Raw genomic sequence first — 26,146 nt, 5'->3', positions numbered from 1 at the left:
ATCCGTGATTAAATAAAGCATATTATTATTATTATTATTATTATTATTATTATTGTTGTATTTTTTGAAAAATAGTGAAACTTAACATCTTGCTTCACGTTACACCAATCATTCATTGCGAAGCTCCATTGAGCTTATTATTATTATTATTATTATTATTATTATTATTGTTGTATTTTTTGAAAAATAGTGAAACTTAACATCTTGCTTCACGTTACACCAATCATTCATTGCGAAGCTCCGGAAGATGGTTAATTACCTGTCGGTATAGTTCAATCAAGACATACTTATTATTTAACTTCATTCATTCTTATCTTTTTGTTTTAGTCATTGTTATAATATCCGGATCAAATAACTTATGTCTTTGGATTATGTCGGCATACATCAAGCAAATACCTCAATTAACTAGTTTTAATTAACCAGGTGCATCTTTATTGTACCCTTTTTAAAAATACCGCCAAGTACATGACTAATTCAAATCTTACAACAATCCTTTACATCCTTACCCAATGTTAACCATTGTATTATTATATCCCAAACATAACACCTATTGACTTCAACCATTGTAAACCAATTGTTCACAAGCAACTAATTCATCAAATGATATACTCTATTGTCTTATACCATCCCCATTGTTAACCATTGTTATAATCACGACTGACTATACCGTATACCCCTCTACTAAAGTCCCTACTAATATGCTAATCAATGACCAAATATTATATTTTTATTTAAGCGTCTTGTAGCATTAATGAATTCCAATGCGACAATCAAGAATGCATACATGAGGTGTATAAGTGTGATGGGTACAATGATTGTGTAGATGGCACCGATGAACAATATTGCTCTAGTAAGACTTCAATACATTGAATATATTGGACATTATGTTTGACGACACAAAAATATATTTTTTAACTGTAAAATATAATATTATATAAAGTCAACTAAAACTTCCACATAATTTGGACACAGCGTATGTAGGCCTACTTATTTTTAATCCATTGTGCAGAATGTTGTTTATCCCCCATAAAAAGTTATCATTGGCATGTGTTTAGATATTTGTGGCGAAGAAAGTTTCAGATGCGACAGCAAAGCTTGTGTTTCATTGTCATTTCGGTGTGACTTTATACGTCATTGTATAAATGGAGCTGATGAAATTAATTGTTGTGAGTACAATATAAGATAAAACATTATTTCTTTTCATTATTGTGAAAAATGTAGTTTGCTTGTTACATACCCTTATACATTATTTTCATGTTTACTTTTTTTAAAAAATCCAATTTCAAATGATAAACCTAACTAAAAAAAAAGTAACACTTAATGGTACCAGGCCTACATATTATCAGCAATTTTACTTACAATAATTGTAAAATGTAGAAAATCGTGAAAGTCTAGTCCTTATCTACTTTGTTTAGCGCATTTGTACACAACAGAAGCCTTAACTTAGGACAACCATATCCATCCCAATGACACAACTTTAATTAAGGGAACACTTTATTTGTTTTAACTCTACGACCAACTTCTACTAAAAGATCACTTTTTCAAAAAAAAATAATGGCATAATTTTGAACATTTTGAACTCCCTTTGGAAAAAAACTTGATAGAATAAAGGGTTATCCTGATTTTCTCTGTTGTTGATGTTGTCTTGTATTTGTTTTCGTTTCTTTGTATTCTTTTTATGAGAATTTTGAATAAAGTAAATCAATCAATAACTAAAAAAAATATCGTATAAGTCGTACAAGTAAGTTGTTGAATTTCTAAACTTCATTCTTTTCAGTATTTAAAAATTGTAGCGCTGATGAATTTGAATGTAACAATGGAGAGTGTATACATCAAGACATGCGCTGTGACTTTGTTACACAATGCACAGATAGAACTGATGAACATTTCTGCAGTAAGTTTACAACTTGTGTTCACAATAGCAATACGGGTCATATGTGTATTCTGATATACAGTAGATATTATAATAGTTCTTGTCCCTTTTGTTTATACTGTATATACATTATTTTGATCATTTTTGTTTTTTTGCCAACTATCATTTTTATAGCTAGATGTGAATTTGGGTTTCAGTGTTACGATGGAACCTGTATTCCTCTTCGGTTAAGGTGTGATGGTACCAAGGATTGCCCTGGAAGTATCACTGAAGATGAGAAGGATTGCTGTAAGTTATAAACATAGGTTAAAGGAAGTTCCACTTGCGATTGTTAATCGTTGCTAGACGATGTACGGCGATATTAACTGACATTGCAAGATCTCATAAAAGAAAGAATAAAAAAAGAAAAGTTTATATTTTTACGATTTATTTAAAAAATGTTTATTTTCTTTTTAATTGTATTATCTATTTACTGTGATACTGTGAAGTGAATAAATGTATTAAAATTGTTTTAATAATAATTATCTTAATTCAATAAAATGTAGTATACTGGAACCAGAACCAGTGCGAGGATGATCAGATGCGCTGTAAAAACGGAGAATGTGTTTCAAAGGATTTGATGTGTGTGCATGATATTGACTCACAATTACTACCAATGGGATGTAGGGATGCAACACATCTGGACAATTGTTGTAGGCCTAATTTGTGTATTGTTTACAAGCCTAAACACTAAAAGAAATGATCAATAATTTAAGAGTAGGCCTATGGAATGCAAAACGATTAAATAAAAGCCAAAGTAAATCACAATACAATTGAGAAACCCAAACAAACAAACTTAATTGAAATAGCATGATTAAGCAATTAAATGATATGTTTTACTTCAGCACAAATCCAATGTCCACGTGAAACTGTCAAATGTCCTGGATCATATTGCATAGCTAAGCATTTGCAATGTAACACGATTTGGGATTGCCCAAACGGAGAGGATGAAACTAATTGTGGTAAGTGACATCACGCTAGCAATTACTGCAAACAGCAACAACAGAATGGAATTATTCTAAAACGAGTTAGGTTTTGTAATTGATTATGTTGTATGTTTGTATTTTAATTCCATTTATGTTTTCCCACAAAAGAGTGAAATTTGATTTTTCCCAACAGTCTATTATTAAAAAGTAGTAGTATGTTCATTTTGTGTTGTAGAATCCTATGAATGCCCCGGTATGTTCAGGTGTCATAGTTCTAACGTATGCATTTCACCATCTCAGAAGTGCAATGGTGTTGCCGAGTGTCCACATGCCGATGATGAATTGTACTGCAGTATGTAATTTTAAATTAATTAAATTCTTCGCGTTACAAACATTGTTTTCTTTGTTTATCATGTTATTAATTGTGCTAATTATTTTCTTTGTTTAATGTTGAAATAAGTTTTAACATATTTTTGATTAGCCTACTGTCGCATTTCAACATGTACATTACACATAACGGATTTTAGCATTTTGTGACTTTTTCTATAGGCTTTGAATGTCCAACGGGGTGCGTATGTGTCGGCTTAACTGTCAAGTGCCAACGTACAGGATGGAATGTTTCAAAAGCTCAAATGCTCTCAGTATCAACAAGATACATGTAAATATACGTTATTATCTCATACCTACTATAACTATGCATTGTTCTCAGAACAGCAATACAGCAGCATTATAATTCGAATAAAATACAGTAGGCCTATTTTATCATTTTGAATCAGGGTTTCACCAATATGCATGGGTTCACTGGTCTATAATTATTTCATTAAATATAGTAAAATGTAGCAGCTGAGGAATATATTTCGAAAAAAATTATATTCAAATATTGACATTTAATTGTGTAGACCTACAATTAGTTGTACACAATCGCATTACTATTGTTAAAATTATGTTACGCATGGATGGTAGTATTTTGTGCAATTCGATGTTCAATATTGATTATATCTGTATAATACAAAATTTAAAAACGATTGTTATTTAACGTGTTATTTTTGTCTTTGTAGCTCTCTTTCACATATGGAATCTTATCATGCTCGGGTCAGAAGGTCATCATCGTTATTAACAGTTGATGATGTATTGAAAATGCCTTTTACACGCTTCCAGATGTTAATTTCACTGTATGTAATAAGATTTAACAAGTGTAATAATGATTCTTAGATTATAAGGACCATTCTAAAGCTAAAATCAAGATACCAAGCAATATTAATCAATAGTATAAATTGTGAAAATAATAAAATTATTCCAAATTACTTGGATGGATAAGAAGAATACTTATCCTATATTAATAGGCTTGAAATATTCTAATATGTTGATATTATTTTTATGTTACAGTAATATATCGTGGAATGGAATTGAGTCAATAGCAACGTCCTCTTTTTCGTACCAAATTAATCTAGAAACTCTGTGAGTATTAAAAAAACTATCAGCATAATTGGGATGGGATTTTAGTAAACAAAGTGCTGAAACAAACTTTTATATATTTTGCTTACCAACCCCCATCATTGCAGTCGGGTTCTTACCCATCCAATTTACAGTCTATGTATGTTTTATGTTCAATACGTTGTTAATGAATAACCACTTTCTGCTTTTTGACAAACTTAATACAGTCAGTCAGTGTTTAACTTTGGAAGAGATGGTCTAATTGTCACTTTATATCTTGAAGGGTTCTATCTGGAAACAAAATCAAACATCTACAGGCTGGATGCTTTGATGGACTTAATAAGCTAAAATCATTGTAAGATTTAAGGAAATTTAAAGTAATAAATTATAGTGTATACACAGCACAAGTACTTTTAACTAAGGATGTGGTATATAAATGTGGGTAGACTTCAGAGTAACAGAAGTGTTAGGATGAATGGTATATTGTTTCTACAGGTAATTAAAAAGTGAATGTTAGTCAAGGGAGACAATTTATCAAAGTTCCAACCACAGTAATTGACAATGTATTTCTATAGACCAACGGGTATATCTAATAGTGGAACCACAAAAATGTAGGATAGGCTAATTTTTTATTGGCAACCAATGGGAATTCAGAGTGTTTTAGTTGGTTACTAAGATGCATACTAGCACACCTCATTGTTAAATTAGCTGTTCAATAGTTGTACAAACTTTTCAATCTTCCCACCCGGCCATCCCCCGGCATCATCCAACACCTAACTTCAACACAGGCGCTACTCATATGTTACTCATGCTATTTGCTCATTTGGCTGGTATAATTCTGGGGAATTATTTTGCCCCCAAATTCCACAATTTACCTAACGGATGTCACTTACATCCTTACCGATATACTTAATAACAACAATTTGATTTACTGGCTCCTGTGACAACACACTGGACCTTAATACAGCGATGTCATATGAGTGGTAGCCCCCAAGAGGCCAAATGTAGTTTATTATTAAGCTTTAGTAGTATTTAGCATTGCTTGTACAGTATCAGTAGAAATAAATATTATGTATTGTTAAATGTATACTCTTAATAAACTGGGAAAGCATTACTTATTTGTGTTGTGTGTAAATGTATTATTAATTATTTTATTATAAAAACCATTTACTGTATGCTTAAATGGCATGTATGGCTTTGCTGTTCCTTTATTGACAATAAAACTTGACTTTTTAAATAGATTTATTGACAAAAATGGACTAGTAACAATTGGACCAAATGTTCTTAAAAATGCGCCATCGGTTGCTGTCATGTAAGTAAACACACTAACATCATGTCAATATAATTAAGGTTCCGAGATTGTATCACTTTAACACATATTTTATTTGTTATTATATAAACCACCAAAACACTGCGTACTGTGTACATACATTATTTTAATCTCTTCCTACACAACAAATTCCTATTCCTAGATCATAACATCTGTATTATAGCCAACAGTTTTATACAGTAGTTCATTAGGAATTTATTACAAAAAGGTGTTTTTTTGCATTGAATTATTACAGACATATGGAAAATAATCTTTTAGAAGATATAGACCCAGATATGTTTAATGGTTTATCATTAACTCATCTGTAAGTATATTAACCAGTTATTTACGTTGTATCGCTATACTATCAAAACCTCTCCATTTTGACGGTCTCAACACGTGTGCTTTATTGGCACATAGCACGGAGTTTTGATATTAAAATTGAGTGAATTCCTAAAATTCTTTAAAAAAAAATTACAAAATCTTTTTAAAACAACATCACGGCAATAATGGAACTGTTTTTGTTTATCATTCAATATTCTGTTGCAGGTATACTGATGACAACCAATTCTGCTGCATGGTGTCAGAAGCCACACACTGTGAACCACCTTCTGATATATTTTCGTCATGCGAAGACTTGATTAGAATATCGTTCCTCCGAGTGATGATGTGGATATTAGGTGTTAGTGCCCTTATAGGAAACGCATTCGTGGTTGTCTGGCGTGTACGAGACAACAGTTACAATAACGTGCAATCATTTCTTATAACAAACCTTGCAATATCAGATTTTGTAATGGGTGTCTACATGGTCATAATTGCCAGTGCCGATGTTTATTATCGTGGAGAATATGCCGTGTATGCTACCATATTGAGATCAAGTTTACTATGTCATTTCGCAGGTGCGTTGTCTATTACCCCTTTTACACCGCCAGTAAAAATGCGGAGTTGATCCGGAATTGTATAACCCGAGTCGTACCCGGGACGCAAAAATGCGGAAATGTAGGCCGGTGTAAACGACGTAAAAAGTTACCCGGGTCGCTGAACCACCCGGGTAAGTGATGCGGAATGTATTCAGCGTCAAGTCAACCCGGGACGGACCCGGGATGAACCCGTGTTTGCGGTGTAAAACGCTCAGCGTATCTTTACCCGTTCGTTTACTATCCTCGCTCACTATAGTATTTAATTTACATAGAATTAAGATAAGATTGATTTTGTTTATTCGCTTATTTATTAAATAAAACTTATGGTTATTTATTATTCGTTTTTATTTCAAGATATCATTCTTCACGAGTAGACTCAATTTTTGTGTGTATTGCCATAAAAAAATTGTAGGAGGTATAATGAGCAGACCGTTACTAGGGTCCCTCTTCGTGCGTGAGAGGGCGATATTTCGAATGATCTAGAACATTTACACGGGCTGGTATTTTGCAGTGTAAATACACGAAACCCGTGTCATTCCCGGGTTAATGAATCAGGTGTGAAATGGAAATTTATCCGGACACGACCCGGGTTTGTTATAAGCTCGGCGGTGTAAAAGGGGTACTATTCTCATGTTATCCGGACGTTCGCAATAAATCTAAACTTAGATCTTGTGAAATACAACCAATTGGTGAAATGCGTTTAGTTACCTATTATAAGGATTTCATTAATTTGTTTGGGAAACCTTATACTAGTATTCTACAGGATATCTAGAAGTACTGGTACAAATAAACATCTTAAACACAGGTATATCAGTGTAAGAGTTGAGTGTTCTATAACCCTTATCACCCCAATTGGTTTTACTGAGACTAGATTATCTTTTAGAACTACTTTTCACGTTTTTACGGAGGTCTCTCAAGGTACGTCAGTGTAGGCAAGCCTTTCTCATGATATCAATGTTGTTTGTGTCATAGCTTCTTTCTTTTCTAATTCTGCTGACGATAATGTTGTCACAGATCTGAAGATAAAATACAGAACGTTTAATATTATCAATAATAGGCATTAACACGTGTTTCGCTTTCGCATTATGCACAAATACACCCAAGGTACGATTTAACATTTTTGTTCAGACGATGGTATTCAAAAGTAATCGTATTTCTGTAACATACGTCTAAACGATGATCTAAACTTAAAGTAGATGAACCGCACACACAAAGGCCTACCAAAGTAAAATGTGCTTTCTAGCAGATCCACAGACAACAAGCGATGCAAATATTAACTTTGTAATTACACACACCTAATACGTGCTCTGATAAGAAATTAGACATCTTATTGAACCCATTATGTACCAACGACTGCGGTTTACAGTGTATATTCTTAATGTAACTTGTGTAAACAAACTCTTACATTTTAAGTTGTGTAACTTCATCCATTGTATCTGGTAACTTTCTATTGGCAATTTCGGGTAAAAGTAAAACAAGTACTCCAGATGAAATGGCTAATACACTGAATGTTAACCTTGCAAGTGGTGCCCAATCCGACCAGATGTTGAACAAATGCCAACAGCAACTGACCTATTGCCAAATGAATAAAGCAGTCGGTTAGTTTGACAACCAGATTTCAAATTTATTCCAAGACGTCATCATACATTGAGAAAATAATAAATCAAAATTACAAAAAAGGCTAATAAGATGCATATCAATGTCGAAAAAATAAATTGTTGTTTTATTCTACGTCTATATAGGTATTTCCATTAATATAACTATTTTTTAATGGCATTTATAATGGCTTGGTTTGCAAGAGTGTTTATTGCGACAGACCACGTACCTCTTAAACAGATCTTAAGGCCTAAATAATTATAGTATGGAACCATCTCAATGTTTGTTTTGTAATTCCACCATTTCGCAAACTATGGCCTTTGTTTTTTTTTTTTAGATTTACCTCGAGGTCCCACAAGTCGCAATAAACATCTACAGACATACAACATTTTCTGAATTTTTTATGGGGCGTATCCGCCAATAGAACGATATCGTCGGCCTATATAAAACGAAAATAGTTGGGGAGAAAAAATACACCCTTGCCTATAAGGCCATTCTCACAATTAAATAATTCAGTGCATCCCTGAGTAGTTTTAACACAAGATTGTATTCCGTCATAATAATTTGTTAAAACATTAAATGCCAAGCCTATTAAAACTGTTGTAAAACTTAAAATATCAGTATAATTATTTCTCTCAAGTAGGTCTCAAAAGGTTGATTTTAAACACATTATTTAACTTCTCATTAAGTGAAAATCTAACAAGAGCGTTCTTTTCTCCTAGTAGCTAGACCTAGACTAGCTAGAACCACCTTAAATAATTAAATATGGTATAAATAAAGTAGGGTTATGCTAACCGTAAATTAGTTGGATACAGCTCTGCAGTATAGAAGAAATACAATACAAAATGCCATCTAGCTGGTGTGGAACTTTAATATTTTCAGCACGTTTCATAAATCGAGACGATGCCTTCTATACGACCAGGTCTTGGTTTGGAAATTAAAGAATAGTTTGGAATTGATACAATTTCAGACAGTAAATCTGGTCTGTAGCACGTTGTTGTAACTGATATAACATCATACTTCTGTGTCAGTAGAATAAAATTCATCGAATGTATTATTAATGATCTAGCGTTGCACAGAAAGAACGTTGCCAAACTAACACTGTGAGTGTTATTCTTCATAAAGTGAACCATGATAAGCTCTGTTGGCGACCACAGATTGTTTGTTGTCGTCCAACTGCTGTGTAAAAAACTGTTGTCGAATATTGAATGCAAAATCTAGGCATAGTCATTTTTTCAAATAAGTGAATTAAGTTATTGTTGTATCAAGGCAGCAAAATTCACTAAAATAAATATCCGTACTTAAAGGAACGCTATAAAAAAAGTAGTTAAATAAAGACAATAAAGCGTGGTTCCCACTTGCGACGTAACGTAATGCAAACGACGCAACGTAAGAAAATGCCCTTCCAATAATTGTGTTTGCCCCCGCCTGCGTGAAATCAAACCAGTTCGGTTGCGTCAACGTTTAAGTTGTTGTTTTGAGTCGTACTTCTCGCGCGAAGTTTGAAACAGTATACACTTTAACGTACCTTGGTAGTGTTAAAAAAATGCCTAAAACTAACAAAAGAGAGTTGGCAAGAATTTGCATTCTTTACTTACTATGGAAAAGGAAAAAAATAGAACAAAATGACGCCCATTTTGGGTGGGAGATTTGAATTTACACTGAGATCATTATGGTCAGTTTGTAACAACATTCCAATTGTTGAAAGTAGCTGATCGCGAATACTTTTTCATGTACAGTATATTATAGGCCTATTTATAATTAATGTACTTTGTCTGTTTATATATAAATATATATATTTTTTTATCAATTAGTGTATATGATCTATGTTTACCGTAATCAATAATAATAATTAATATCTAATTAAAATTTTATTTATTTTTTTTGTCTCTGGATAATTAACACTATAATAGGCCTAGTTAAGGCCTAGCCTCCTAGGCCTATTATTATCTTTGATATGTATAATAATATAATACATTATAATAATAATTATATTATTTAAAACCATAGATAGGCCTAGATTTATAATTTAAATTAGGTAGACACTCAATGTATGGGGGTGCATTTTGGTGACTTATAGGTGCCATATGGGCATATGGGGTATGAATTTAAGAAACAAGGGGTTCATTTTGGTGATTTATAGGTGCCATATGGGCATATAGGGTATGAATTTAAGCCACAAGGGGTGCATTTTGGTGACTTATAGGTGGCATATGGGCATATGGGGTATGAATTTAAGCCTCAAGGGGTTCATTTTGGTGACTTATAGGTGCCATATGGGCATATGGGGTATGAATTTAAGCCACAAGGGGTTCGTTTTGGTGACTTATAGGTGCCATATGGGCATATGGGGTATGAATTTAAGCCACAAGGGGTGCATTTTGGTGACTTATAAGATTAAAAATTCACTAGATCCATAATTAATTAATTAAAAATACAATAAATGATTCAGCACAAACATCAAACCCAAAATAGTGTTTTATAACCCACCTACTGTTCTATTTTTATTCGATTAAATCGCTGCTTCCATTTACAATAAAAAGATACAAAAAATCAGAACAAATAAATCAAAACCATCACTAAACATTTATTTTTGCCAATAGCTATTGTTCAATAACAACTACTCTTAAAACAGGAACAAATGAGTCACAAATTCAGCTCAACACTTCCATGATACAGCAGGCCTCATTCCTCATCTTCTATACATATCTGTAAAAGAAGATTCAAGTAATAGATATTAACATTTTGTTTAACATAAAAACGTTTACAACCATCTTAGTATAAAAACAGTTAGGGTACTGCATGTCTATAATTCCTATTCTCTGTTAATTTCATGTTCATAACATTGACAAAAATATTTCAAACAAATTATTTGTAAATAAAAAACATAACAAAACAATATATGATAGTAAGCACATCACCTAATATTGATTGCTATACAAAAGAGAAATATTGTGTTATGTTACCTGGAAAATCTCTATTTGAGCGATGGATATTTGCTTTTTGGTGAGCTACCGCAGTTTGTCGGCTACCAGCTCCCCAACAAGGGAACTTTCATCTTTGACATCAGATGTTGTCATTGTCATCTGGGCAATGGCTGCTCGCCACAGCTCATCATTATCATTGTCCTGAAATACATTTTCATTTACTACTGTTACATATCATAAATTCTTGTGAATAATGTTGACGAATTTTTACAATAATAATCAACATCACATTTTTCTTCTAAAATTATTGAAAAATGAAATTGAAATACAGTTACAGAACATTTGTGATAGTGTAAAAAAAGTAAAAAATATTACCAATTTATGCTTCTTGGAGGACTCTGAAAAATGGGTTTAAAAAGGTATTTATTAAAATGTTATCACAATTACAGGTGGTACATTATGTGTGCTATTCTATTAATGATGCTTTCTTGATGATGAAATTAGTATGTGGAATTATTAAAGCAAACATGACTTGTTGTATGTATACATGTATACTTTATTTACAATACTTCTTGGTCTTTTAGATCCATATTGCTTCTTCAAATATGTAAAAAAAAAAGCTTAATTTAGGGCCCTTCAATTATTTACTACTTTTCTTTTTATTCACACATAATGTACAAAAAAATATGTCATGTCATCTTTTTTATTTTGTGCACTCTCCTCAGTCTGTAATACTGCAAAATAAGAATGATACACATAATTATCTTTACAGTACATTTTTCATATGGTCATATGCAAACATTTTTCTCCAAACCACAGTAGGAAAACAAAATAATGTTTAAATATTTCAGCACCTACTGTACAGCTATTCTGGCATTCTGAATTTTTGTTAAATTCGTACTAATAAATCATTACTTTTATTGTTACATTAATTATACAATAAGATTATTGTTTGTGTCTGCTGGTTCCACTTACCAACAATAGGCCTATCTTTAATTTAAGGAGATGTGATTTCCTAAAATATAGATAGAAAGAAAGCAATTAACATCTTTTAAAAAAAGATAACACCAAAACTAGCATCATCTCATTTGGTATGAACAAAAACCATGTTATCAGACTAATAATGACACATAGCAAACTTTCATAATATCTTGAAATATAAATGCTTCACTTCCTTCAGATTCAGGTGCCGTAATTGTGCAATCTGTGTTAACAATATCATCGTGTTGAATGTCTGAAATTAAAATATCAATCCAATACAAAAGTATATCAAATTTTACATTAATAATACCAATAGTAATATCTAATAATGATAAAACAAGAAGAAATCAAATTATATTATTATTTATTATTTTTATTTAAATATTTGTATTATAATATTGTATTACTTATTACTTATTCATTTATTTTTGGTAACGAATATTTCCTTGCAATATACTAGGCCTGGCCTACTAATACCGTACCACCCATAGGCTAGGCCTAGCCTAGGTAATACTTATTAATAATATATTCTACCTAGGCTAGCTAGGTCCAGTAATATTATTATTTATGCCTATTATTTAAATTAGGCTTAGAGGCCTGGGAGATGTGCCCTATACCAAGGCCTTGTATTGTATGTATTGTAGGCATGTATGGCCTACCTTGTAAACCGATCTCTGATGGTTTTATATATATATTTTATAAGTTTCTGGATTGTCAACTGTCACCATGAAATCACGAATGAACAATTTGGACCGAAGGTCTAGTTTCTGTCTTAGGTATGCAACAAAAGGAGTCTCATACAACATGTACCGAATGCAAACAAACACAAAATTGAGGGCAATAATTTAACCTTATGGATAATAAATCTACTTAAGTATGACCTGTCTCCAATTACCAGGACTCTTACAGTATGGTTCTTATCAATAACATTAAATTTGTTATAAATCTAGATTAATATATTACGACGTAACCCGTCTCCAATTACCAGGGTGTCTACATTGATATTACCCTTCTCAACAACTTTACAATAATTGCCACTCAGGGCTTACAGAGTAATTACTAGCTCCAGTGTGGTACTTACGTGACTTGAATGTCAACAATCAACTGTTATTACCCAATGCAATTCAAATAATATAGAAATATACTACTGCTTATTATTCTGATACTGCGGATTTACAACAACAAGTTATCTTTTTATCAAAAGTGTCAGCTACAGTTCCACACGCTAGCCGTCTCTTCTTCCAGTGGTTAACGTGGTCAAAATGGCTGTGGCTTTCAGATTTCCTCCGGTTGTACAATTTACAGATTCTTAAGTGTAACCTCATGGACTTGAATGTAGGCGACACTATATTTAAATCAGACATATATAAACAATACTAACAAATTCTATGGTGAACTTCAATTATGGCGAACAATATGCAAATTTTGCCGCCGCAACAATACCTTGAAATATGCTAGGGTCCTATACCAAAGATCTTATATACTAAAGATGTGACACTCTCGAAATTTTACGTGCAATTCATGTAACACACAAGGAGCTCATTTTATAGGGCGCCCTCTCGCTCAAACAAGTAGATTTATGGATCAGATATGTCTACTGTATTGTAACTGAATACTCAATTTTTTTCATCACAATAATTGCGGTAATGTGCGATTAAATTATAATGATGACTTATTTCCTGTACTTTGTAGATCTCTATTTGTTTTAATTATTGAATATTGTTGTTATTATTGAATGTTTATCATCATCCTCAAAATCATCATCTAGGAGTAATCATCACTCACATCACTACTACTTATTTATGCGAGTCGGTCCCTCTGGTATTAACACTAAGCGCATCGTATTCAGTTTTTGTTCTTGATATGTTCTTCCTTTTCATCCAGCAGCAAAACATTAGGAAAATATTAGGAAAATATATTAGTCAAATAGTGTTATAAACAATTAAAAAAGAAGTCACTTTTTAAAATCACTACTTCGACTATTTTATTGCAGTAATTTTTCGGAATATATTTATAAACAATCATAGGCTTAAGCCTACAGGCATGACATGAAACAGATTATGATAGTCAATTCTGAGATAATTCATACTAGGCCTACTGTATTATGTACCCATCATTCGCCATGACATTCATTTATTATTATAATTTATTTAAAACCTGAGATAACAATTAGTTATGTTATAGTAGTCTCAGTTTAAAATTAACTCAATAACTATTGCGAAATGATGCACGGGCCACCCAGAGGAAATATAAAAAAATGTAGAAACATTGAAATAAAATCATCATATTTACAATTATTCAATCATCATACCGGACCGTCGTAATGATCATCATTTCTAGCCGATAATGCACAGACCGGGCCGGGGCGCGTACAGACCTCCTACAACTTTACCATACCTCATAAATGTGATACTTTAATTAATTTTTTACTCTTCTTCTTATCACTGATTATGTCTCTGTTGAAGAATTTAACAGCATAGAATATGCGTAGGTTTACGTACGTTTCAATTAGCAATGTTTCAATTGCTGGTGAACAAAGATTCAACTTCATACCAAATCTATGTAACATGGTAGCGATTTTTAACTTTATTTTTCTGCTGATGTTTGATGTATGTAAGTATTTGTTAAAGTTAGAAACAAAAATCTTTTCACAGATAGATAGGACATTAACTACATTGTCAGTAGGCATAATTAATCCTCCGAAGTCGTTGTACTGGTTGATGGGCATATAAGACTTAAAATGTGTTAGGAACTGCTTTGGGTCTTCCAGTTTTCGATTGGTTTCTCGCATCGCACTGTTACAGATATCGCAGTTGTGCTTTACACTTACTTTCTTGACGACGTAACCGGCTACATAATACTAAAGTATTTAGCTGAGTCATCTCAAATTCTTCTAAGCAGCAGTCGTCGTCAGTGGTGGCATCGTTGTATTCTTGATCGGCAACATGATGCGATTGTGGCGTTGATGATGATGATGATGATGATTGGGCCATCATTATTGCATCAATTCCATTTAGCTGTCGATCAGTGTCTTCAAGGCAATTCGAATTTCCTAACGGAATTAACATCCTGTTGCACATAACTTCCTTCAGGGAGGCTCTAAATTCATCTGCCATCGGGTTATAGCGATGACCCCCTCTCCCTCTGACAATAGAAAATAAGTTCTCCAGGCAATCTTGATTTAGTCTGCCTGTGAGTATAAACTTAAAGGCGTGATTGTTGATTAATTCGTCATGCAACCCGATCATCGCTTTGATCGTCAGTAGCCAGCCATCGATACATGCAATCTGTTTCGTCGAGCCGTCACTCACCGTCCACGAAGATATCCATTCGTAACATTCTTTCCAGAACTGGACGTGAATAGACGTAGGTGTAGCTGCCCGTCTGTAGATGTTGGTATTCTGTATGCATCTGGCATTGCATGAATCGAATAATTTGTCCATTGTGCTGATGAATTTGGCTGTGTGTACTGCATCTGGTGGCAATTTTCCAAGCGATGCATAGGTCATGATCCCAGATGCAACACTGTTGCTGAGGACCTGCGTTGCCAGACATACTCGCATGGGGGAGAATGGAGGGAGTTCAATATGCTTGGCAGTCAATTTTGGGGCAATTCGTAATGGCAAAATGGAATCATTCTTATAAAATTCCACTATGTACTCCCATTTAATTGTATTGCCATCTACGACAAACTGATGGTGCTTTAAGTTGTTTCGAACACTCTTAATTAAATGCGGTGGGTCGAACAGCGTATACACTTTGTGTGTGGTGTCGGTCGTACGTTGACTGTGAAGAAAGTAGGGCTTAGTCTTTTTTATACCTAAGGTATGAAACATCATTCTGTTGTTCGAACCCTGGTCTGCTATTACAGCTTTAACAATTAGTCCAGTTTCAAAAAGCCGAGTGAGACACTCTTTCAGAAGAACGGTCTGTGTGTCACCAGACGTAGCGCCATTTGCTAGGAAATATCCAAGTGGCTGCTTCCATCTAGATGTCATACTCCTAACCATGAACACTAGCGCCTGTGTAGCAACCTTCTTTGTTGTGCCAATGTTCCCATAGTCTTCTAACCCTTCCATGCAATCTTTATAACGATTGTATTTGATGGCAGCTTTCAGGGACATTTCATCAAGGGACACGGCCACCACACGTTCACGTTCATTGAATGTTGCACATCGAATTTTTAATGATGAAAAAGTGGCATCATTAAATCCTGGTTTCACTTCGACTCGTTGTAGCCACCTTTTCAGTGTTCTTGGGTGTGGAAGGACAAACATCTTTCTACAAAACCTGTAAGCCCTGGGACCTTGGAAATGCAACGCCATTGAAAACAAGTGGTCTTTCACTGTATAACGACGGCCCTTTGGTTTCTTCTTGCCAATTCGTAGTTGACCGGCAAAGAAATCTAAGGCATTAGTACTCATGTAGCTTTTAGCTTTCTGAATTATACTTTCGATTTGATCACCACCTGCTAGTTCAATGATGGTAGACTGTATCTTCTTCATTTTTGCTTTAAGTCGGCATACCCTCACTCGATATTTCGAAGTACTGGCATGTCTTGAAGTTGACGGACATGATTGTCTAGCCGGCGTCTCATTTAAGGGTATCGGTATATCTGTAAATAAAAAGGGAACACATGCATCTGTGATTGAGAATAATAATAATAATAATTATTATTATTATAATATTAATAAAAGTAGTAGTTGGAATCAGTCAGTCAGTTATCCAATCAGTCAATCTATACTTTAATAAATAACATTTTGTGAATATATAGGGTATATAATGCTTACTTGGAACTTGGCACTCATCTTCAGTCTTGTCTTGTGTTGGTGAAGGAGTCACGGTAGACGTCATAGCATAGTTATGATCAGAATGATGACGGGGGGCCCCTACACAAAAACAACAATTAAGAATAAGTACCAAGTCACACAACGAAATATTAAATGCCAACATAACTTTTTGTTGACAGGCCAAATACGGTAAGTATAAAAAGAGAACATTAATGAACGATATGTTTGTATCAGGAAGAAAATAAGAACTTTCACAATTTAATTATTATTGTAATGTATTTTATTAGTACACTAGTACTATATTCACTTACTTGTTTCACGGTGAACAGTCTGTAACTTTCGAACATTAAGTAATTGTTTTCTGGAGTTGGTGTTAACTGCCTCCGAGTGTCTTGTGGGTAATTTACGCCGCACTGTTACTTGGTGTGGTGGATTTGGGACATCAAATATTGTAGGGACTGCATTCCATACAAGTCTTCTTGTGACCATCAGTATTTGAGATTCTTCGAAATGAATATTGCACAAGTGGCAATTACGGTGTAAATAGGAACTTGGTTTCCTTCTCAAATCCGCGCGTCGTGTGTTCTGGGCCCATTTTGCACACCTGTAAATTAATAATTGTCTAGTGAGTTTTTGCTTTATCATAATTAACGTTTACGTAATTATAGGACGTCTACGTGCATGCTAATTGATTTTCAAATTGGTTAGGGCCTAAAATCAAATACTTAAGCCTAACCTAAAACCACTAACTAACGGTTGAATTTCATAAATATTAAGTATAAGATTCAATCAAAAATTGTTTGTTAGGGCTACTCAACGGATAAGTAATATAACCAGGGAACAATAAAAATAGTGTAATTTCACTGTTATTATAACTAATGTCCTAGCCTAATAATGATAATAATAATCATTTCATGCGTTAATATACTGTAATGTACGTAACGGCTAGTAAACGAAATAAAATAACCATGAGACAGAAAGCAAATATTAACCATGAGACGGAAAGCATGAAATAATTAAGATCACAATTTGTTTATATTAAGTATTATTATTATTATTTCTTTAATGTAAAAAGAGGGACTACAGCGACATGCCAATTGGGCTTCTTATAGTCTTTCGACCAAATTTTTACTTATATGCCAACAATTGTAATGATATATATTTGGTCAATAAATGTTTCTTGAATTGAAAGTTTTAACAATTGTTTGTTAAGGGTACTAAATTTTAAAGGATAAGTAATATAACCAGGGAACAGTGAAATGAGTGTAATTTCACTGTTATATAACTAATGTACTAGGCCTAGTAGTAGCCTAATAATGATAATAATAATCATTTCATACGTTTAAATAATAATTATTAGGCCTACCTAGCCTAGTTTATTAATATATGTATAAATTGAATACAGTAAAGTAAGATTAGTCCCTACATAGTATATGTTAAGATGTAGGCTACTTATTTAATTACATCCCATAAATTTACCTGTTCTTGTCTTTGGGAAAATTGTAAAACTTAAGTTCTGGGTTGGCCTTTGAATTGCTTTTACAATTAATTGCAGCACAGTACATCCCTCCACTTTTTCTCTTTTCATTCATTGTTTCTTAACCATACAAACTTTGGCGCGACTCCTCAATCCCATTTTCTAAAGAATACTGCGATCGTCACGCAAAAGTTCGTTACTTGTTTAAGCGAGGGGGCGCACTATAATTCGACGCTTCCAAAGATCTTATAATACTAAGATATAAGATCTTTGGACGCTTCTAAAGTGTTACGCGTAAACGCGGGTAGTGTCACATCTTTAGTATATAAGATCTTTGCCTATACCTACCACTCTAGAGAGGGCGCTATACTAGACTATAGTTTTCAAATGTGACATCAACAACACTAATTTCTTTCACCCTTTTCCATGCCTCAACTTGTGTATCAGGTTTTTTTAAACCAATCGAAGATTTGTCATACAGACATGGAAACTGTCTAACAACATTCATGAACACCGCCTCGCATTTTGAAACCATTTTGCTAGAACACACACTACACCCCACCCAGTGATGTGTAAAATTCCCTGGACTACTACCCGTCGAGACTACGCCCTCTGCTAGCTAGCTGCGGAGACACCGCGATGACCGCGAAACAGCAGGCGAAAAACTTTTTGATTTCATGGTCTGAGCATGCGCTGTACTATGTTTCTCTTGCGTTTGCCTTACGTTATTGCGTAAAATCAAACTGATTTGATTTCCCGTAGCGACTGTTTGCAGCACTGTTGCGTCAACTGCACAACGTTACGTCGTTCGGTTCCCACTTGTGATTACGCAATACGGCACGTTGCGTCGATACGTCATTGCGTTGCGTTACGTTGAGTCCTAGTGGGAACCACGCTTTAGGAAAACTAGGTACTGTTTATGCATATACTTTGTGTGCAAAAATTATAATATAATCCGCTCGAAAAGAGGAAAAACCTATCAGAGAAAAATCTCCAAATACGTTATAAATCTGGTCGGCGTAGGAAAAGGTAATAAGGAAATGTCTACATTCGTAACAACATTAACGTAAGCGCGCGTCGTGAATTTTAAATCTTGTTTTCCACTAGCGACGTAACGTAACGCAACCTACGCAACGTAAGCAAATGCCCTTCCAATAATTGTGTTTGCCCCGCCTTCGTAAAATCACTGAACTGTTTGTTGCGCGTCAACGTTAGCATGTCGTAGACTTTGACCTGGTTCACCCCGCGTACTTTTAAGTACGCGCTGTACTATGTTTTCCAGTGTTTTTTTGCCTTGCGTTGTTGCGTGAAATCAAACTGATTTGATTTCCCGTGTTGATGTTTGCAGCACTGTTGCGTCGTCGGTTCCCACTTTTGATAACGCAATACGGCACTTTTCGTCGATTCGTCGCTGCGTTACGTCGCGTCGCGTTCTAGTGGGAACCACGCTTAACTTTCTATTCGGGGCTACAGCAGTTTTCGTGCAGCACAATGCGATCTTGACAAACATCGTTATTTATTTTTCAACTTTGCCTAAAAGACGTAAAAATATTGGCTGCAAATGTGATGGCGGCCTCTGTTTACAGGTTTTATACATTTCGTCAGTAAATGCGGAATAAAAATGTGTGACTGTTTTATGATTATTTATAACGTTAAAATGTTGTTTTTTAATATTATTATTCTTGTTTTTTTAAATAGCGTCAATTACTGACATATATTATATATTATAAATGCGTTCTCTTTTCTTTCCAACAGTTTCTTTCCAATCTAAACTTAACCATAATATATCCTACTGTCTTAATACTTGAATTCAACAAAGATTTACACAATCGTGATGTTTTGTTACCTATTTTCCTATATCCTCTGAGTTTTAATTTCATATTATACATATAAAATTCATTTACCTATTGAGTGCGTTAGGATTCTCTAAGTTATCACACTAAGAATATACTATAGTGGGTACAAGTTATGTAATCTGATACCTGACTACTTCTGGGGTTATATAGAATTAAATGACTGTAAATATGAATTGAAATTCTACACAATGATGTGTGCATCTCTAAATAAGTTCATTAGACCGTGGAAAGGTTTTTGTGCTATTACTATATATTGTGGTAAATTCAAGCATACATATTGTTATTATAAATACTAATAGGAAAACAGGCAAAGGAGTGCAGGTACTGTAAACAGCTACGAATTGGTTGAATTGAGAGTTTATCGGGAAAGTTTGTTCAGTGTTCAAGTCCAGTGGCAATAGTTGGTAAGTTGGCAATATATAATAATTATAAGTATAATTACACAACCCTATAGTTGGGTACAACAGACACAGGAAAACGAGTGTTAACACTCAGAACTATAGAAACTAGTTTCTGCTATAAGACCACAAAATGGAACGATCCATTATTAATCAGAGGGTTGGAACAAAATTGTATACCTTTTTATAAATATTTCATTTCATTATTATTACTGATATAAGTTAGGGTTTATTACAATAATAATATCGTTCCACCATTAGCATCAGTATGCATTTTCCACAAAAAGTGGCCCTAACCAACAGATATCAAATGCTTCAAAGTTTGAATTTTGAATGTTGACATTACGGTAAAAGCAAGGTTTTAAAAAACCTTGCTTTTACCGTACTGTGAATTATCTATACAAAATGATTAGTCATACAATATATACGGCGCTTACTTCCTGTTGCTATTTCGAAGTGAGATAGACTATTTTCGTTAATCAGATTTACATAGAAGACTTACATAGTATTATAACCATGCAATTGACAAAAATATGCAAATAAATTATTACATTTTAAAGGAAGCTGGTTACTACTGAAACTAAACATTTACATAACTGAAGTTTATTCATATAAAATTCCCTACGAATACATAATTTAAGTTTATAGAATTATTCATGGAATCGACAATTAACGGGTGTCAACACTCAAAACTAGAAAACTCAGATTTCAAGATTTCAGTTTTCTAGTTTCATTCTGCTATAAGACCACTAAATGGATCGGTCCATTATTAATCCCATGGTTGAACAAACTATTGTAGGTCTATACCTTTTTAGATAAAGGCCGTTGCTAAAGATACGGTACCGTATTCTAACTTCCGTTTGCTAAAGGTACGACAAAATAACATTATGTCATAATCAGCGAATGGGTGCTGGCAGTATGTGACGTCATCGTATAAGAGCGTACTCCAGACTGAAAAGTGATTCAAACAGGAGGGGAACCAACAAGATGGCGGCCGTAAATGTGTTCAAAAACATTATTTAATATAAAAAATAATAATCTAATATAATATATTAAGACCACATAAAATACAACACATATTCTTGTCAAAGCATAGTGAAGTTTTTATAAAATTAAATATAATGATTGTCCATCGCAATAGAATGAATAATTTCATGCATTTTTTTGTATACGAGGATCATATAGAATGCGTTCGTGTTTATTTATTCCACATTTATTTAGTCATCAATTACATCATAATTGCAATGCAACTGATAACAAGGATCCTGCATAAAAAAAAGCTGTAGCTTCGTTTTTTTGTAGGACCCTTTTACATAAGAACAATATAAGTAAATAGAACTTAGATAATATTTATAATTTATACGCGTTGCGTATCGTTCTCATGCAGATAGGCTCAATACAGGCGTAGTAGTGCGTACTGCGTAGGGCATATATGATTGGTCAACTACAGCCGCCATCTTGTTGGTTCCCTCTCCATGGAGAATCACTTTTTGAACTGCTATAACATTGTTCACTCCGATCTAGCCTTCGGCTATATAAAATCTTTGGTTTTATAAAAGTTATCACACTAAGAGTATACTATATTGGGTACAGGTTATATAATCTGATACATGACTACTTGGGGTTATATAGAATTGAATGTCTCTAAATATGAATTGAAATTATGCAAAATGACTTGTGCATCCATATAAAAAGGTTCATTATACCGTGGAAAGGTTTTTGTGCTATTACTATTATTGTGCTAAATTTAAGCATACATATTGTTATTATAAATACTAATATGAAAATAGACAAAGGAGTGCAGGTACTGTAAACAGCTACGAATTGGTTGAATTGAGAGTTTATCGGGAAAATTTGTTCAGTTCTTAGAGATTTTTCAAGTCCAGTAGCAATAGTTGGTAAGTTTGCAATATATAATAATTATAAGTATAAACCACCCTACTTGGGTACAACAGACACATAGACAGACAATTAAAATGGTCTAGCTGTAAATGAAAACAAATAAGTACTATCTATTTATTTTACTGAAAGTTGCCAACTGAAACGAGTGTTAACACTCAGGACTATAGAAACTAGTTTCTGCTATAAGACCACTAAATTATTATTATAAATCAGAGGGTTGAAAAAAGTTGTATACCTTTTTATAAATATTTCATTGCATTATTATTACTGATATAAGTTAGAGTTTATTACAATAATAATATCGTTCGACCATTAGCATCAGTATGCATTTTCCACAAAAAATGACCCAAACCAACTGAAATGCTTCAAAGTTTGGTTTAAGATACATTGCATTTTAAATGTTGACATTTGGACTATTAAAACCTTGCTTTTACCGTACTGTGAATTATTTATATAAAATGATTAGTCATACAATATACGGCGCTTACTTCCTGTTTTAGAAGCAAATGTTGCTATTTCGATTCTAATCATTATTAGCGGCCCGCTATAAATCCCAACATGCATTGCGCGCGGATTGATTCTTTAGTTTTTCTTCTGTGATTCACCTACTTTCGATCGATCGTGAAGGCCAAAATAAATACAGTAGAAGAGTTTATTTCAGCGAAAATACAGGTTTTCCCCAAATTTGTATTACAGATTCTGGAAAACATAAATACAATTAATGCAGAAACTATACAACATCAGGCTAGGCATAGCTAGCGTCCGATGTTCGTACATTACTGTTGTTTACCAGCTATGCATACAAAACTAATTAATGAATGAATTTATGCTAATAAACTCGACTGGTGGCCGGCCAGGAATAGTGCTGTAGAAGGTGCACGTTCCTCTGGCGTATTCGTCCCTCACGTTGCTTTATTGAAAACACAAACAATGTATTGCAATGGAATAACACTTATAATAATAAAAAGCAAGATTCGATAGTACAGTATGTAAATGAGATATAAATATTCGGCAATACCGTACGTTAATTATTAATGCAATACTGTATAAAGATTTGATAGTATGTAAATGAGATATAATGATTCGGCAATACCGTACGTAAATTATTATTGCAATACTGTATAAAGATTCGATAGTATGTACATGAGAAAGATTCGGCAATACCGTACGTAAATTATTAATGCAATACTGTATACAGATTCGATAGTATGTAAATGAGATATAAAGATTCGACAGTACCGTACGTAAATTACTATTGCAATAGTGTATAAAGATTCGATAGTACATATGTAAATGAGATATTTTTTGGCTTTTTTTGTTTTTTTTTGTTAATATATTTACCTTTAGCAATAGTAAAAATGCATTAATATGATTTATACTGCAATTGATATGTACCGCTTTTCGTTTTATTGTTATTTTCATTTCTGTATCTTATTTTATATGTTCTGCTTTTGAATGTTTTGTTTTGGCGTCCCTGACACAAGCTTTCGCTTTTTTGGTGACGCCACCTTTTTGGAAATAAATGTTGATTTTGATTGATTGATATAGATATTCGGCAATACCGTACGTTAATTATTAATGCAATACTGTATAAAGATTCGATAGTATGTAAATGAGATATAAAGATTCGACAGTACTTTATGTAAATTATTAATGCATTACTGTGTAAAGATTTGATAGTATGTAAAGGAGATATAAATATTCGGCAATACCGTACGTAAATTAATTATTAATGCAATACTGTAAACGATTCGATAGTATGTAAATGAGATATACAGATTCGACTACCGTACGTAAATTATTAATGCAATACTGTATAAAGATTCGATAGTATGTAAACGAGATATAAAGATTAAGCAATACCGTACGTAAATTATTATTGGTTTGATCATACTCCTTTAGCTGTAACTCAACTCGCCATAGACAACGACAATCAAAGATTAAAGCGTATATGGCGTTCCATACAAATGACGATATTAAACTGGCGGCCGCTTTGGTTGACGGCCGCTTCGACCATACTCCGCTAGGCTAGGCCAAAAGTCCATCCACGAGAGGATTTTGTCAGACGGTAAATCTGGTCTGTACTACGTTGTTGTAACTGATATAACATCATACTTCTGTGTCAGTAGAATACAATTCATGGAATGCATTATCAATGATCTAGCGTTGCACAGAAAGAACGTTGGCAAACTAACATTATGAGTGTTATTCTTCATAAAGTGAACGATGATAAGCTCTGTTTTCGACAACAGCAGGGCCATAGCCAGGATCTGTCAAGGGGGGGTTCGGACACTAAGTATTTGGGTCACTGCCCCGCGCCACCCCAACCCGGTGGGGTCTGAGGCGAATTTTGTTAAATGACACCCCTTGATGGCCGGAAATGGTACTCTCGCACATAACATTCATGATAAATGGCACCTCTAATTGGCCGGAAAAAACACTCTCATGCAGCATGCTACTATTGAACAAAACGCGTACTTTTTTTCTCCTCCTCACACACGTGGACTATTTAAAGGACGATAACATTTGTTGCCGTATCTTAAATGCGCGTGCGTGCCCTGTGTGCGGAACCACCGCCGATTGTTTGATCATTCACTCGGTATTTTGTTTTGCGTCCAAGTTACAAGCCCCCCCCCCCCCCCCCCCCCCAAAAAAAGGCACAATTTGGGTGAGAAGGCAAATTCAATGCTTATTATAGCCAGGGGTGTTTTCTTTGTGACCCGGACAACACCCTTAATTTCATACTAAATGTTGTTTCTGCCACTAAATTAAAATTGAGTTCCATTTCATCGTATACAATATCCATCCGGACCCGGAACTTGATAGGCTTAGTCATAAAGTAGCTACAGAGTTGCAGGGCATTTTATCATTGTTGAAGGTTTTGATATTAGCCTAATTGTTAAAACGACCTTCACAACCAAAATATTTCTTTGTAATAAAATTTATTTTAAAAGGAACGCTATAAAAATAATCCTCTGCTTCATCAGAGCATGAATACCTAATAACCAGACAAGAACGTATCTTTATTACGTTTTACTATCAATCCATTTTCATATCACGCAATCCATTTTTCAACAATATAGTAGTATAACAATAACATTTTGATTGAATAGTGAGGGATTAGTTACAGTTTGACTTTGAATAAACCATTGGTAATTTACTGAAAATCCAAAATGAACTTGTGTTATAATACAAACAATATTATTCAATCAAAGAAACGCTCTACTACACATGAGAAATAGGTGTCGGTCGATAAACTTCTGACGACGACTAAAACAACGACAATCAGCTAAATGTTAGTGATTTTATTTCATCTCTGGCTTGTTTTATTTTTTTCATGACACATTACCGGACTTCCCCCTCCTCTCGCAATGAACTACAGTACAGATCTTCCCTATCTAGGCTCGTGTATGTAGCGTACTATGCTATTAACAAATTACCCACACAAAGCAGTGTTACTAGAGCCACCACAGATTACCTCTAATGGATCAATCATTCACACATGAATTCAAAAATTCATCGACAAACGAAATATAGCCTATATTCATTCCTTTTAAATATTAGGCATATTGCCAAGGCTAATAATCCATTTGTCCATAATTATTGCGTTTTGCCGGGGGTTTTCATAATCTAAGGCCAATTTTTAGGCCAAATCATAAATGTGCGTATAGTTTTTGTATTTCCGATGCGTGTAGTACCCTATTTATCTTCATTTCCG

The 26,146-nt window shown here is 33.8% G+C and overlaps 2 protein-coding genes across 2 annotated transcripts; both read left to right on the top strand.

The window, feature by feature from the left end:
• Positions 1-1,045: 1,045 nt before the first annotated feature.
• LOC144843366 (uncharacterized) lies at positions 1,046-4,300 on the top strand. Its single transcript, XM_078700157.1, has 9 exons — positions 1,046-1,166; positions 1,778-1,894; positions 2,048-2,161; positions 2,419-2,565; positions 2,758-2,874; positions 3,074-3,190; positions 3,388-3,496; positions 3,897-4,010; positions 4,225-4,300. Exons 1-9 carry the CDS (start codon positions 1,046-1,048, stop codon positions 4,298-4,300), a joined length of 1,032 nt encoding a protein of 343 aa, XP_078556283.1.
• A 1,159-nt stretch (positions 4,301-5,459) lies between these two features.
• LOC144843365 (G-protein coupled receptor GRL101-like) lies at positions 5,460-7,167 on the top strand. The gene is made up of 3 exons (XM_078700156.1): positions 5,460-5,584; positions 5,838-5,906; positions 6,131-7,167. Exons 1-3 carry the CDS (start codon positions 5,460-5,462, stop codon positions 6,528-6,530), a joined length of 594 nt encoding a protein of 197 aa, XP_078556282.1. The 3' UTR covers positions 6,531-7,167.
• The last annotated feature ends 18,979 nt before the right edge of the window (positions 7,168-26,146 follow it).

This window comes from Antedon bifida, chromosome 5 (assembly GCF_963402885.1).
Source record: "Antedon bifida chromosome 5, ecAntBifi1.1, whole genome shotgun sequence".
In the NCBI taxonomy this organism is placed as follows: domain Eukaryota; kingdom Metazoa; phylum Echinodermata; class Crinoidea; order Comatulida; family Antedonidae; genus Antedon; species Antedon bifida.
This window is presented reverse-complemented; position numbering and strand designations above follow the sequence as displayed.